We start from the raw sequence: 14,872 nt of genomic DNA on the forward strand, positions 1-14,872 counted from the left end.
GCCTTTGGGCTGAAGCCTGGTATACCCTGGGGCAGGGCCTTTGCAAGGCTGGCTGCATTCCAGATGCAGTGAGGGTCTCAAAGAAATCACTGTCCTATCTGGGTAACAGGTGTCCTGAAGACTTTTTTTTTCGTTAATGCTATTTTATTGTAGTATATTCACACACCATACCAACCATCCAAAGTATACTATTGGTGGCTCACAGTAACATCACATACGTGATATACATACATCACTATGATCTATCTTAGAACATTTTCACCACTCCAGAAAATAAACAGAAATAAAAAAGAAAACTCAAATCCTTCCAGACCCCTTAGCTCCCCACACTGATTTTTTTTTTTTAGTATTTTTATTGACAGATCTTCATACACATATGGTCCATACATGGTGTACGATCAGTGGCTCACAATATCATCACACAGTTGTGCATTCATCACCTTGATCATTTTTTAGAACATTTGTATCACTCCAAAAAAATGAAGAAAAAGAAAAAACACATACATAACACCCCTTACCCCTCTTTCTCATTGACCACTAGTATTTCCATCTACACAATTTATTTTATCCCTTATCCCCATTATTATTATTTTATCCATATTTTTTTACTCATCTGTCCATAACCTGAATGAAAGGAGCATCAGACACAAGGTTTTCACAATCATGCAGTCACATTGTAAAAGTTAAATCTTCAATCAAGGCTATTGGAACACAGTGTAACAGTTTCAGGTACTTCCTTCCAGCCACTCAGTCCCATGATGCCAGGTCCTGGCTCATCCCAGGAGTCCTATTCTATGTTGCCAGGCAGAGTTACACCCCTGGGAGTCATGTCCCACATAGGTGAGAGGGCAGTGAGTTCACCGCCTGAGTTGGCTTAGAGAGGCCACATCTGAGCAACAGAAGAGGATCTCTGGGAATGACTCTTAGGCCTAATTTTAAGTAGGCTTAGCCTATCCTTTCTAGAAATAAGTTTCATAGGGGCAAATCCCAAGATTGAGGGCTCGGCCCATTGATCTGGTTGTCCCCTCTGCCTGTGACAATACCCAGACTGCTTTTTAAAAAGTTTTATAGTTGAATCTGAATTTTAATCTATACTGAAAGAAGTGAGAATTAATTTATTTTAAAATGTTCAATGATTTTGACATTTGTAAATTACTGAATTAATTCAGGTAGACTGTTCCTAAGTACAGCTAAAAATAATTCTCGGCATAAAAACCTTTAATTTCCATACACAAGTTGTGGCCTCTTCTCTCTGCAGAAGTCCCATTTTAGCATGTTTTAAATTGTAGTGGCCTGTTCTTGGGGTTCTTCATGATGCCAAGGAGCCCGTCTGCTGAAGACGGTCTGCTCCTGCCCAGTGGCCCCTGATAGCCCCCCGCTTCTCGTTGCAGAGCAACCGGCTGACCAAGATCGAGGGTCTGCAGTGTTTGGTGAACCTGCGGGAGCTGTACCTCAGCCACAATGGCATTGAGCTCATCGAAGGCCTGGAGAACAACGTAAGACCTGTCACCATTAGTGACATTGTTTGTGAGGAAAACCACATTCTGAATGTCATTTCACCAATATGTACATAAAATTTGGGGAAAGTTGAAATTTACCTGTGAGAAATTTGGCCACCTTCCTAGGACTTCACAATCAAATTAAGAGTAGACAAGTCCGGTGTGTACATCAGGTGTCCTTTATGTGGTGCTTAATTATCAGCCAACACTCAGATCTAAGAAGCAGAACGTGGTTGGGCCTGGAGCAGTGGATCTGTGTGGGGAAGGCTGGGCACTGAAGTTGGGCAGGGTATATGAGAGCAGAGGCCATGCTGACCCAGGCAGGGGACACCACGCTGCTCTTTGACCTCCCTGTTGAAGGCTCCGCAGTCCAGCTACCAAGCCCTACTGAGGCAGATCACAACCTGGTCACCATAAACAACCAGCTCCAAGGCAGAAAGGAAAGAATCTACCTGCAGAGCAACATTCAGATGTTCTCATACTGGTTCAACACCAGGTCATTTGGGGGCCTCTTAATACAGAATAACAAAAAACCCAATCGTTGCTTTAAAGATCGTTATGTTATTTTAATATTTAGCATGGGCAAATGGAACAATCTTTGGGTTTTTTTTCCAACAAAGAGCAAGCATTTACCTATGTTTGCTTCTAGGGTTTTTTAATCTCTTCATTTATCTGAAATTTGTTTTTGTATTGGGAGGTAAAGAGGTAAATACATCTTCCTACATGGCCAGTCCACTGTCCCAGAACTGGTCATGGAAAGACCCCACCCAGCTACCAACTCACAGTACGCCTTTCCTTTGGAGAAAGCACACTCTTTTCCTTTGCATGAGCCACCTTCTTACACTAGTGCCTCATCCCTCAACTGCTATGGCCTCATGGAACTGTGGAATGATCTGATATCTGATGTAGGGACTCTCCTCAGCCCATCAGATTCCTCCAGTTTTTTAAGCCATCTTGCTGGTTTGCTTTTATATGAGCTCTTATAACATTGTCAAGTTCCCCAACAATGTGAGGTCAAGTAACGGCCTCCATTTCCTGATTCCAGAGGTTTGGGTCCTGTTCTGATGGCAGAGCTCCCTGCCAGCTCTTAACCCTCATACTGCGCCTTTGACTTGGACTTCATTAGGCACAGATCCTATCAGGTGTTTCAGACCACTCGAGCTCTGCCAGTTTCTGGGCTCACATGGCACACAAAGCCATGAGACTGTCCTCCAAGAATATGCATAGAGAGTAAGAATGCACAAGCCCAGGCTGCCCACAGCTGCTACCTCTGCTGCATTACAGGCTGGGCAACATCGTTACCTGCTGTGGGTGCCCAAGGGTTCTCTGAGCAGAATGTTTGCAGATGCTGCCGTGTCTACATACCCCTTCCTCACCTCATGAATGACATGTCTCAGCAGGTCTCGTGTCTGTACCTCTGCCACCTAGTAGTGTTCACAGCATGTAGGGGGCTGAGGCACGGGGTGGGTGCAGTGCTAGAGACAGTGGACTCAAGGTCTTCCAGGAGCACCTAGGCCACCATGGCAGCCTGTCTGACCCAGTGGTGCTATCCATACTTGTGTTTGTGTGTGGTATTTCACTTTATACACCCCTTTTCAGCTTTCCCTGAAAACGTGGGAGGAGTTGGAATCAGAACCGAAGGATACACTAGAAAATGGAAGAAGGGAGTCCTCAACCAGAAGCTGGGAGGAGGAAGGAGGATATGAGGGCAGAGAGGAAAGGAATAAACTTTTATCGGAGACTCTCTCCAGATTATAAATTTTTTCCTTTTGATTTTTTTTCTTTTTTTTTGTTTTTTTTTAACACAACAACATACACATTCTTACCATATGATCATTCCATTTTTGGTATATAATCAATAACTCAAAAGATCATCACATAGTATTCATCACCATGATCATTTCTTAAAACATTTGCATCAACTCAGAAAAAGAAAACAAAAACCTCATATATACCACACCCCTTATCCCTCCCTTTCATTGACTGCTAGTATTTCCATCTACCCAATATATTTTAGCCTTTGTTTCCCCTATTTCTTCTATACCTCTTACCACAACCTTTCATTGATCACTAACATTTCAATCTACAATATTTATTTTAACATTTATTCCCCCATTATTTATTTTTAATCCATATGTTTTACTCATCTGTCCATACCATAGATAAAAGGAGTGTCAGACACAAGGTTTTCACAATCACACAGTCACATTGCGAAAAATATATCATTGTGCAATCATCTTCAAGAAACATGGCTATTGGAACACAGCTCTACATTTTCAGGCACTTCCCTCCAGCCTCTCCAATATACCGTAACTAAAAAGGTAATATCTATATAATGCATAAGAATAGCCTCCAGAACAACCTCTCGACTGTTTGAAGTATCTCAGCCATTGACTCTTTATTTTGTCTCATTTCTCTCTTCCCCCTTTTGGTCGAGAAGGTTTTCTCAATCCCTTGATGCTGAGTTCCAGCTCATTCTAGGGTTTCTGTCCCACGTTGCCAGAAAGGTTTGTTTATACCCCTGGGAGTCATGTCTCACGTAGAGAGGTGGAAGGCAGTGAGTTTGCTTGTCCCTGTTGGCTGAGAGAGAGAAGCCACATCTGAGAGACAAAAGAGTTCTCTGGGGGTGATTCTTAGGCCTGATACTAAATAGACCTAGCCTATCCTTTGTGGGGATAAGTTTCAGATGAACAAACCCCAAGATTGGGGGCTCAGCCTGTTGCTTTGCTTGTCTCTACTGCTTGTGAGACTATCAGAAATTCTCCACATGGGAAAGTTAATTTCCCCCTTTCTCACCATTCCCCCAATGGGACTTTGCAGATACGTTTTTATTCACTGTTTAAATTTATCAGGGTGTCACTCTGGACAAACCTACAAAATTTCATGCCCTATTCAAGGTTCCATGTACTTGGGGTATTCAATTAAACTATCCACATAAATTATATTAGGAGATGCACTAGTCAAAATAAAATTTCATACCAATTAAACATTTTTTGCTTTAGTCTCACACATAAGTTGAAGTTTTAAAATATGAATGACCATCTATTTTTAACATGTTGCAATAATGACATTCCTTTGTTCTTCCTCATGCAAAAACATTTAATTTGTACATTTAGTCACTATCATTATACGCTCTAGGCATTCCTAGATTATACCATCTCAATCTTTATTATCGATCTTTCCTTCTGATTTCATTTGTGCCCCCAGCCCTCCTCCCTCTATCATTCTCACATTCAGCTTCATTCATTGTACTAACATTATTGTATTAAAGTTAGGTAGTATTGTGCTATCCGTTTCTGAAATTTTTACAGTCAGTCCTGCTGTACAATCTGTATCCCTTCAGTTCCAGTTACCCAGTATGTACCCTATTTCTATCTCCTGATAACCTCTGTTCTTAACTGAAATCCCCCAAGTTCATTCACTAATGTCAGTTCATATCAGTGAGACCACACAGTATTTGTCCTTTTGTTTCTGGCTAATCTCACTCAGCATAACATCCTCAAGGTCCGTCCATGTTGTTATATACTTCATAACTTTATTCTGTCTGACAGCTGCATAATCCATCATATATACATATATATATATACACATACACACACATATCTACGTATATATATATATATATATATATATACCACAGCTTGTTTAGCCACTCGTCTGTTGATGGACATTTGGGCTGTTTCCATCTCTTCACAATTATAGATAATGCTGCTATAAACATTGGTGTGCAAATGTCCATTTGTGTCCTTGCTCTCATGTCCTCTGAGTAGATGCCTAGCAATGATATTGCCGAATCATATGGCAATTCTATTCTTAGCTTCCTGAAGAACCACCAAATTGCCTTGCACAGCAATTGTACCATTTTACATTCCCACCAACTGTAGGTAAGTGTGCCTCTTTCTCCACATTCTCTCCAGCACTTGTCATTTTCTGTTTTATTGATAATGGTCATTCTGGTGAGTGTGAGATGGTATCTCACTGTGGTTTTGTTTTTCATTTCTCTAACAGCCAGGGCATTTCAGCATCTTTCATGTGCCTTTGGCCATTTGTATTTCTTCTTATGAGAAGTGTCTGTTCATGTCTTTTGCCCATTTTGTTAACTGGCTTGTCTGTCCTTTTGTTGTTGAGTTGAACAATCTCTTTATATATTCTGTATACTAGACCTTTATCTGATATATCGTTTCCAAATATTGCCTCCCATTTTGTAGGCTATCTTTTTACTTTCTTGACAAAGTACTTTGATGCACAGAAGTGCTTAATTTTGAGAAGTTCCCATTTATTTCTTTGTTTCTTCAATACTTGTGCTTTGGGAATAAGATTTAGGAAACCCCTCCTATAAGATCTGTAAGATATTTCCCTACATTTTCTTCGAAGTTTTCCAAAAAAAAGTTTTATCGTCTTAGATTTAATGTTTATGTCTTTGATCCGTTTTGAATTAATTTTTGATTAGGTTGTGAGATATGGATCCTCTTTCATTCTTTTGCATGTGGATATCCAGTTCTCTAGGCACCATTTATTGAAGAGACTGTTCTGTCCCAGGTGAGTTGGCTTGACTGCCTTATCAAAGATCAATTTTCCATAGATGAGAGGGTCTGTATCTGAACACTCTATTTGATTCCATTGGTCAATATATCTATCTTTATGCCAGTACCATACTGTTTTAGCCACTGTAGATTCATAATATGCCTTAAAATCAGGTAATGTGAGATCTCCGACTTCATTTTTCTTTTTCACCATATTTTTACCTATTCAGCGTCCAGATAAATTTGGTTATTGGTTTTTCTATTTCTAAAAAGTAAGTTTTGGGGATTTTAATTGATATTGCATCGTATCTGTAAATAATTTTGGTGGAATTCACATCTTAACTGTATTTAGTCTTCCAATCCATGAACACAGTTTGCCCTTCCATTTATTTAGGAATTCTGTGATTTCTTTTAGCAATTTCTTGTAGTTTTCTTTGTATAGGTCTTTTGTATCCTTAATTAGATTTATTCCTAAATATGTTATTGTTTTTTCCATTCCATTTATTCCTAAATGGAATTTTCTTGAGCTCCCCCTCAGATTGTTCATACTGCTGTATAGAAACACTACAGATTTTTGAGTGTTGATCTTGTAACCTGCCACTTTGCTGTACTCATTTATTAGCTGTAGTAGTTTTTCTGTAGATTTTTCGAGGTTTTCAACATATAGTATCATATCATCTGCAAATGGTGAGAGTTTTACTTCTTCCTTTCCAATTTTAATGCCTTGTATTTCTTTTTCTTGTCTAATTGCTCTGGCTACAACTACCAACACAATGTTAAATAACAGTGGTGATAGTGGATATCCTTGTCTTCTTCCTGATCTTAGTGGGAAAGTTTTCAGTTTTTCCCCATTGAGGATGATGTTAGCTGTGGGTTTTTCATATATTCCCTTTATCATGTTGAGGAAGTTCCCTTCTATTCCTATCCTTTGAAGCATTTTCAACAAGAAAGGATGTTGAATTTTGTCAAATGCCTTTTCTGCATCAATTGAGATGATCACGTGGTTTTTCTGCTTTGATTTGTTGATATGGTGTATTACATTAATTGATTTTCTTATGTTGGACCATCCTTGCATACCTGGGATGAATCCTACTTGGTCATGGTGTATAATTCTTTAAATGTGGTGCCAGATTCGATTTGCAAATATTTTGTTGAGGATTTTTGCATCTATATTCATTAGAGAGATTGGTCTGTAATTTTCTTTTCTTGTAATATCTTTGTCTGGCTTTGGTATGAGGGTGATGTTGGCTTCATAGAATGAGTTAGGTAGCCTTCCCTCCTCTTCAGTTTTTTTGAAAAGTTTGAGCAGGATTGCTACTAATTCTTTCTTGATGCTTGGTGGAATTCACGTGTGAAACCATCTGGTCCTGAACTTTTCTTTCTGTGAAGCTTCTTAATGACTGACTGATTCACTTTCTTTACTAGTGATTGGTTTGTTGAGATCGTCTATTTCTTCTCGAGTCAATGTTGGTTGTCCATGCCTTTCTAGGAAGTTGTCCATTCCATCTACCCTACCTAGTTTATTAGCATAAAGTTGTTCACAGTATCCTCCTATGACCTCCTTTATTTCTTCACGTTCAGTGGTTATGCCTCTTCTTCCATTTCTGATTTGATTTCTTTTCATCCTCTCTCTTCTTTTTGTTAACCTCACTAAGGGTCTGTTATCTTATTGATTTTCTCATAGAATCAACTTCTGGTGTTGTTGATTTTCTAGATTGTTTTCATATTCTCAATTTCATTTATTTCTGCTCTAATCTTCATTATTTCTTTCCTTTTGCTGGCTTTGAGGTTAGTTTGCTGTTCTTTCTCTAGTTCTTCCTAGTGGACAGTTAATTCCTCAATTTTTGTTCTTCTTTTGTGATACAGGCATTTAGGGCAATAAATTTCCCTCTTACCACTGCCTTTGCTGCATCCCAGAAATATTGGTAAACTTGTTTTCATTTTCATTTGCCTTGAGATATTTACTGATTTCTCTTATCATTTCTTCCTTGACCCACTGGTTGTTTAAGATTATGTTGTTGAGCATCCATATATTTGTGAATTTTCTGGCACTCTGCCTATATATTCATTTCCAACTTCATTCCTTTATGATCTGAGAAAGTGTTTTGTATGATTTCAATTTTTTAAATTTATTGAGACTTGGTTTGTGACCCAATATTTGGTCTGTCCTTGAGAATGATCCATGAACACTTGAGAAAAAGGTATATCCTACTATTGTGGGATGTAATGTTCTATAAATGTCTGTTAATTCTAGCTCGTTTATTGTATTATTCAAATTCTGTTTCTTTATTGATCCTCTGTCTAGATTTTCTGTCCATTGATGAGAGTGGGGAATTGAAGTCTCCAACTATTATGGTAGATGTGTCTATTTCTCTTTTCAGTGTTTGCTTCATGTATTTTGGAGCACTTCATGTTGTCATTCAGTTCCCTGAGTCCCTCCTCATATTTTTCCATTCTTTTCTCTATATTTTCCTTTGTGTGTCAGATTTCAGATGTCCCATTTTCCAGTTCAGTAATCCTGTCTTCTGCCTCTTGAAATCTAACATTTTAGGTTTCCATTATTTTTTTCATCTCTTCTACTGTGCCTTTCATTCCCATAAGTTCTGTGATCTATTTTTTCAGACTTTCAATTTCTTCTTTTTGTTCATTCCTTGCCTTCTTTATATCCTCCCTCAATTCATTGATTTGATTTTTGAGGAGGTTTTCCATGTCTGTTGGAACGTTCTGAATTAATTGTTTCAACTCCTGTATCTCATTTGAATTGTTGGTTTGTTCCTTTGACTGGGCCATATCTTCGATTTTCCTAGTGTGATTCATTATTTTTTGTTGGCGTCTAGACATTTAATTTCCTTAATTAGCTTATTCTGGAGATTATTTTCACTTTTTTTTACCTAGGATGTTCTTGCTGGGTGACTTTGTTATCTGTCTGTTCTTTGACATTCAGTTCAGCTTATTCTAGACCTCTAGTTTAGGTTTTGTTTAACAGATCAGAGTTTTTCAGTTCTTGTTTTCTGGTTTCTTGCCCTGCCTGTGTGGTGCCTCTTTTCCCCCCTATAGAAGGGTCTATTTATCTATTATATACCCCAGTCAGATTTTCCCAGAACAGACTTGCCTCCTTTCGGGAGAAAAGAGTCACCTGCATCAGTTTTCCTTGAGGGTGATACCCAGCAGTCTGAAAGACTTTCCTGTGAAGCCTCTGGACTCTGTGTTTTTTCCTATCCTGTCCAGTATGTGGCATTTGTCTGCCTACGGGTCCCACCAGCATAAGGTGATGTTGTACTTTTAACTTCAGCAGACTCTCCCTGCTGGGGGCATGGTTGAGACAGAGGAGAGGTTGTAGGCTGGCTTTACTCACTTCACTTTTCCAGACCCTGAGGTCTGAATTCCTTGAGGGAGAGATTCCACCTAAATTGGGCTGTACCCTTCTCCTAGGAAAGGCACAGTCTCCAGACAGCCTCTCAGACAAGCTTAATTCTGCCCATATTTGGGGCAGTTGGAGCCTGAGAAGCCCTGCAGCTGTATCCAAAGAGCAGTGAAGCCATAGAAACACAGGCACAAAAAAGAAAAGGGAAAAAAAAATCCTTTTCAGAGCAGGACCCCTGTTCCTCAGGTTTGCCAATAAAGAGCTTAAGTTGGTACGTTGCTCTGTGTATCTCCAGGTCCTATGTGCCCCCTCCTTTCCGCCAGGGCCCAGACCTTTTCAAGTATTTTGTGCTGTCCAATCCAAAAAACCTCTGTTTTTCTTTTTTTCTCTTTTTTTTTTTTTAATTTTTCCATCAGCTCTGCCCCTTCTGCACCAGGGCAAAAACTAGCAACCTCAGCTTTTACTCCTGGTTCAGTTTGGCTGGGGGCCTATTTTTAGTAGTCAGAATTTGTTAATTAATTCCACAGTTGGAGCTTGGTTGAGCTCAGCCCCTGCTGCTGGTAAAGTCTGTCTCCTTTCCACTCTGGGAACCAGCCTGAGAGGGAGGGGCACCGGCCACTGCAGCTTGGGGTTCTCTCTGTTCTGGGTAGGCTCACAGCCGGCCCAGCTTGTCCAGACTGGGGTAGGCTGTGCGTCTGGTCACTGACATGGACCCAGCAGTCATTCTGTACCGTTCCTGGCTATTTACTAGCTGCTCTAGAGGACAAACTAAATCCCATACCTCACTAAGCCACCACCTTGGCTCCTTCCTCTCTCCTTTTGATTTTGGAGAAACTTCTGATTGGTTTGATTAAACATCCCATAGCAAATAATAAGGGCTTTTACAGACTTTGTTTTCTCTATGGTTTTATTCTTTTAAATCTTGGAACTCTGTAAACTTAAAATATATTCCCTAGGCTTAGCTGAGATGTATTGGAAATTAAGGGCCTGATGGGGCACATTTAGAATAGATCTCAGGTCAAGGCATACATCCCAGAGTCCGCAGCTAGTGCTACTGGGCTGAAGGCACCCTCCTCTGCAAGGGCCAAGAATCCAAGGGCACTGCAAGCCTCACTCTTCATGCCATAGACTTTTGTTTCTCTGTGCCCTTCTCCTGGTGGCCCCTCATAGAAAGACCCCCTCCCCCATGCCCCAAGGTGTGCCTGGGCAGCCATGAGTCCCTGAAGCCCAGGTTTCTTGTCACAAAATGTGGAGTGTGCACTGCTTAGAGGATGACTTGATACACTTCTCTGCCTAATGAGAAGTACCATGCCATCATCACTACAGGTATTTCCTCTTCAGAGCCACCTCCGATCGGCAGCACTTGGTGGGAGTCTGAAGGCTAAGACCTGGAGGCTCACAGAACCAGTTCCAAGTCCTAGCAGTAGTCACATCTCAGGGAGGCCATCATGAGGGTCGGGTGTGCAAATACTGACCTGGAGACCAGCTTGGGGACTACAGGAAAGGGCAGTTTTGTTGTCTGCATCTATATGCTGTGTGCTGAGGGTAGAGGGCAGCTCACCTGCAGCTCTAAAATCAGCATTTGACATTTCTGTGCATGGTTGCAAAATCATTGTTGAACTGCAGTAATCTAGAAAAAAATTTATTTCCTTATTTTAGAATAAACTCACGATGTTGGACATTGCGTCAAATAGAATAAAAAAGATTGAAAATGTCAGCCATCTAACAGAGCTGCAGGAGTTCTGGGTAAGTGTACTACATGCTCGGTTTGATGACACTCCAGCTCAACAGGTCCTGTTGAATAAAATGTTACATGAGTGAATCTGAGTCTCTCCACTGCTGTAAGCTTGAGGCTAAGGAAAACAGACATGGAGTGACATTTGGGATGGTCTCTTCAACAGTAATTTTGTGTGTCTGCACATAGCAGCTCCAGCACCACCTGGGAATTTGTGGGAAATGCAGAGTCCCTGGCACCCAGGTTCAGACAGAATCACAGCCTGCATTTTATTTTAACTGGATTCCAAGTGATTGTGGTGAACATTAAAGTTTAGAAGTCCTGATCTGTATATGATTAGACCCTAGAACTTCACATAATTAAAGGTGTCCATCTGTCATGGTTAGGGACAGGTGTGAACCTGGCCAAGTTGTGGTACCTGTTCATCTGATTGGGCAAGCACTGGCTTGTCTGTTGCAATGAGGACATTTCATAGGATTAGGTCATGATCACGTCAGCTATATCCACAGCTGATTCCATTTATAATCAGCCAAAGGGAAGTATCTTCTGCAATTAGTGATGCTAAATGCGATCATGGGAAGCCTTTTAAGGAGGACTCAGAGGAGACAGGTTCCATTCCTGCTTTGGCTGGTGAGCCTCTCCTGTGGAGTTCATCCAGGCCATCCGAGTCATCGGCTTCACAGCCTGCCCTGAGGATTTTGGACTCTGCGTTCTACACAGAACAGTCACGTGAGACACTTTTATGAATTTTGTATTTGCGGATGTTCCCTGTTGATTCTGTTTCTCTAGAGAACCCTAACTAATACATCTTGATACCAGGAGTGGTTCTTAAGGAACAGAATCTTAAAAATGGGTTTTTATGAATGGTTTTCTACTCTGACTGGACTCAGAGACACTAAGGACTCTGATTCCCGTAATCAGAATGACACTCCCAATCCATGGACTGAGTTGGCAAAGGAGATAGTCAAAATATCATCATTCGATTCTCCTAATGCTTCGCTTGTACGAAGCCAGACTCTGGGGGATAATGTTTTTGACACCTTTACAGAGTTTTGTAGAAATAAGAGTTATAGAGATGTTGGTTAGTTGTTGTTAGATACACTGTCTACATTAAAGGGTGAAAGGGATGGGCTTAGGGCTTCAAACGAGAAGCTTAAGCGCCGTCTGAAAGATGTAGAGGTTTCTATGAGTATCCTGAAGGAAAATCTTATTTCCTGTAGCCGTAGACTTGAGATCTCTGAAAATCAGACTCAGAATCTTATTGTTAGAGTAGGAACTTTACAACGTAAACTGAAATCTCAGTCTTGCATGGTGTCTGCTGTTAAAGTGAGGCCATTGATTGGAAAGGAGTGGGACCCTGAAAAATGGGATGGTGACATATGGATTGATAATGATGTTGGGGGTGAGGTTGAAACCCTAGACCATACTGAGCCTTCTCTAGATAACCCTGTAATAGTCTTCCCTGAGGACATAGCCACCCCCCCTCCCGCCTGCCTTGAGGAATTGGCCACCCAACCTCCTCCTGAAGGGATTAGCCCTAGAGTTATTAATCCTGTTTCACCAGATGAAACTGCAAATGAAGGCCCTGAAGCAAATGGCTTGGAAGATATTTCTAATTCTTTTCATGACCCACCCCCACCACCCCTCATTTCTTCTAGACCTATAACTAGACTAAAGTCCCAACAGGCCCCTAAAGGTGAGGTACAAAGTATCACACATGAGGAGGTACATTATACTCCAAAAGAACTGTGTTGAGTTTTCCAATTTATATAGACAGAAATCAGGGGAATATGTGTGGCAATGGATTTTAAGAGTGTGGGATAATGGTGGGAGGAATATAAGGCTGGATCAGGCTGAATTTATTGATATGGGCCCACTAAGCAGAGATCCTGCATTCAATGTTATAGCTCGAGCAGTTAGAAAAGGTGTTAACAGCTTGTTTGGGTGGTTGGTTGAAACATGGATCAAAAGGTGGCCAACATTACCTGAGGTTGAAATGCCAGAACTGCCCTGGTATAATGTAGATGAGGGGATCCAGAGGCTTAGAGAGATTGGAATATTAGAGTGGATTTATCATGCAAAGCCTGCTCTTACACCCCAGGAATGTCCAGAGGAAGCACCTTTTACCAGAACAGTGAAAAATAAGTTTGTGAGACTAGCACCATCATCCCTCAAGAGCTCTGTGGTTGCACTTCTCTGTAGGTCAGATATTACTGTAGGAACTGCTGTCACGGAGCTGGAATCCTTAAACACAATAGGGATGACAGGATTCCGAGTTGGCAGAAGCCAGGTGGCAGCACTTAATCACCAAAGACAGAGTAGATGCGGCTATTATAATAGACAACAGACTCAAAGGAGGCATCAAAATTATATGACACCCAGAGATTTGTGGCATTGGCTAGTAAATCATGGGGTGCCTAGAAATACAGTAGAAGGCCAGTCTGCTAAATTCTTGTTGGCGCTGTATAAACAAAAGAGTTCTAGGTCAAGGGAACAGAAGTCTAACCTGAATTACAAAAACACAGAGTCACGGCCCCTTAATCAACTTCCAGACTTGAAACAGTTTACAGACCCTGAGCCCCTTGAATGAAGGGGAGGCCAGGTCCCTATGGGGGAGAAACCTGTTACACTGCCACAAATTTATACTGTTAACCTTCCTCTAAGTCTTCCCCAAGGAGGCCGACGGCCTTTCACCAGGGTAACTGTGCAATGGGGAAAAGGAAATGATCAGATATTTCAGGGATTATTAGACACTGGTTCAGAAGTGACATTAATTCCAGGGGACCCAAAACATCATTCTGGACCACGAGTCAGAGTGGGAGCTTATGGAGGCCAGGTGATCAATGGAGTTTTAGCTCAGGTCCATCTCACAGTGGGTCCAGTGGGCCCCCGGACCCATCCTGTAGTTATTTCCCCAGTTCCGGAATGTATAATTGGCATAGACATACTGAGCAACTGGCAGAATCCCCACGTTGGTTCTCTGACTTCTGCAGTGAGGGCTATTATGGTGGGAAAGGCCAAGTGGAAGCCACTAGAACTGCCCATACCAAGCAAAATAGTAAATCAAAAGCAATACCGTATTCCTGGAGGGATTGCAGAGATTACTGCCACTCTTAAGGACTTGAAAGATGCAGGGGTGGTGATTCCCACCACATCCCCGTTCAACTCTCCTATTTGGCCTGTGCAGAAAACAGATGGGTCTTGGAGAATGACAGTGGATTATTGTAAACTCAACCAGGTGGTAACTCCAATTGCAGCTGCTGTTCCAGATGTAGTATCATTGCTTGAGCAAATCAGTACATCCCCTGGTACCTGGTATGCAGCTATTGATCTGGCAAATGCTTTTTTTCTCAATAGCTGTTAATAAGGACCACCAGAAACAGTTTGCTTTCAGCTGGCAAGGTCAGCAATATACTTTCATTGTCCTACCTCAGGGGTATATCAACTCTCCAGCCCTATGTCATAATCTTGTCCGCATGGGATCTTGATCGTTTCTCCCTCCCACAAGACATCACACTGGTCCATTATATTGATGATATCATGTTGATTGGACCTAGAGAGCACGAAGTAGCAACTACTCTAGACTTACTGGTAAAGCATTTGTATGTCAGAGGATGGGAGATAAATCCAACAAAAATGCAGAGGCCTTACACCTCAGTGAAGTTTCTAGGTGTTCAGTGGTGTGGGGCATGTTGAGATATCCCTTCTAAGGTGAAGGATAAGTTGCTGCATCCGGCCCTTCCTACAACCA

The 14,872-nt window shown here is 41.3% G+C and overlaps 1 protein-coding gene across 2 annotated transcripts in view; it reads left to right on the forward strand.

The window, feature by feature from the left end:
- The window catches only part of PPP1R7 (protein phosphatase 1 regulatory subunit 7), an 82,524-nt gene that overhangs the window by 23,374 nt on the left and 44,278 nt on the right, over positions 1-14,872 (forward strand). The window contains exons 8-9 of one of the 2 annotated variants that reach the window (XM_077153334.1): positions 1,392-1,496; positions 11,046-11,132. In XM_077153334.1, coding sequence (XP_077009449.1) covers positions 1,392-1,496; positions 11,046-11,132 — 192 coding nt within the window. The remainder of the gene's footprint in view (positions 1-1,391; positions 1,497-11,045; positions 11,133-14,872) is intronic. The other variant, XM_077153335.1, reaches the window with a different exon arrangement.

The sequence above is a fragment of the Tamandua tetradactyla genome, chromosome 3, assembly GCF_023851605.1.
Source record: "Tamandua tetradactyla isolate mTamTet1 chromosome 3, mTamTet1.pri, whole genome shotgun sequence".
Classification (NCBI taxonomy): Eukaryota; Metazoa; Chordata; class Mammalia; order Pilosa; family Myrmecophagidae; genus Tamandua; species Tamandua tetradactyla.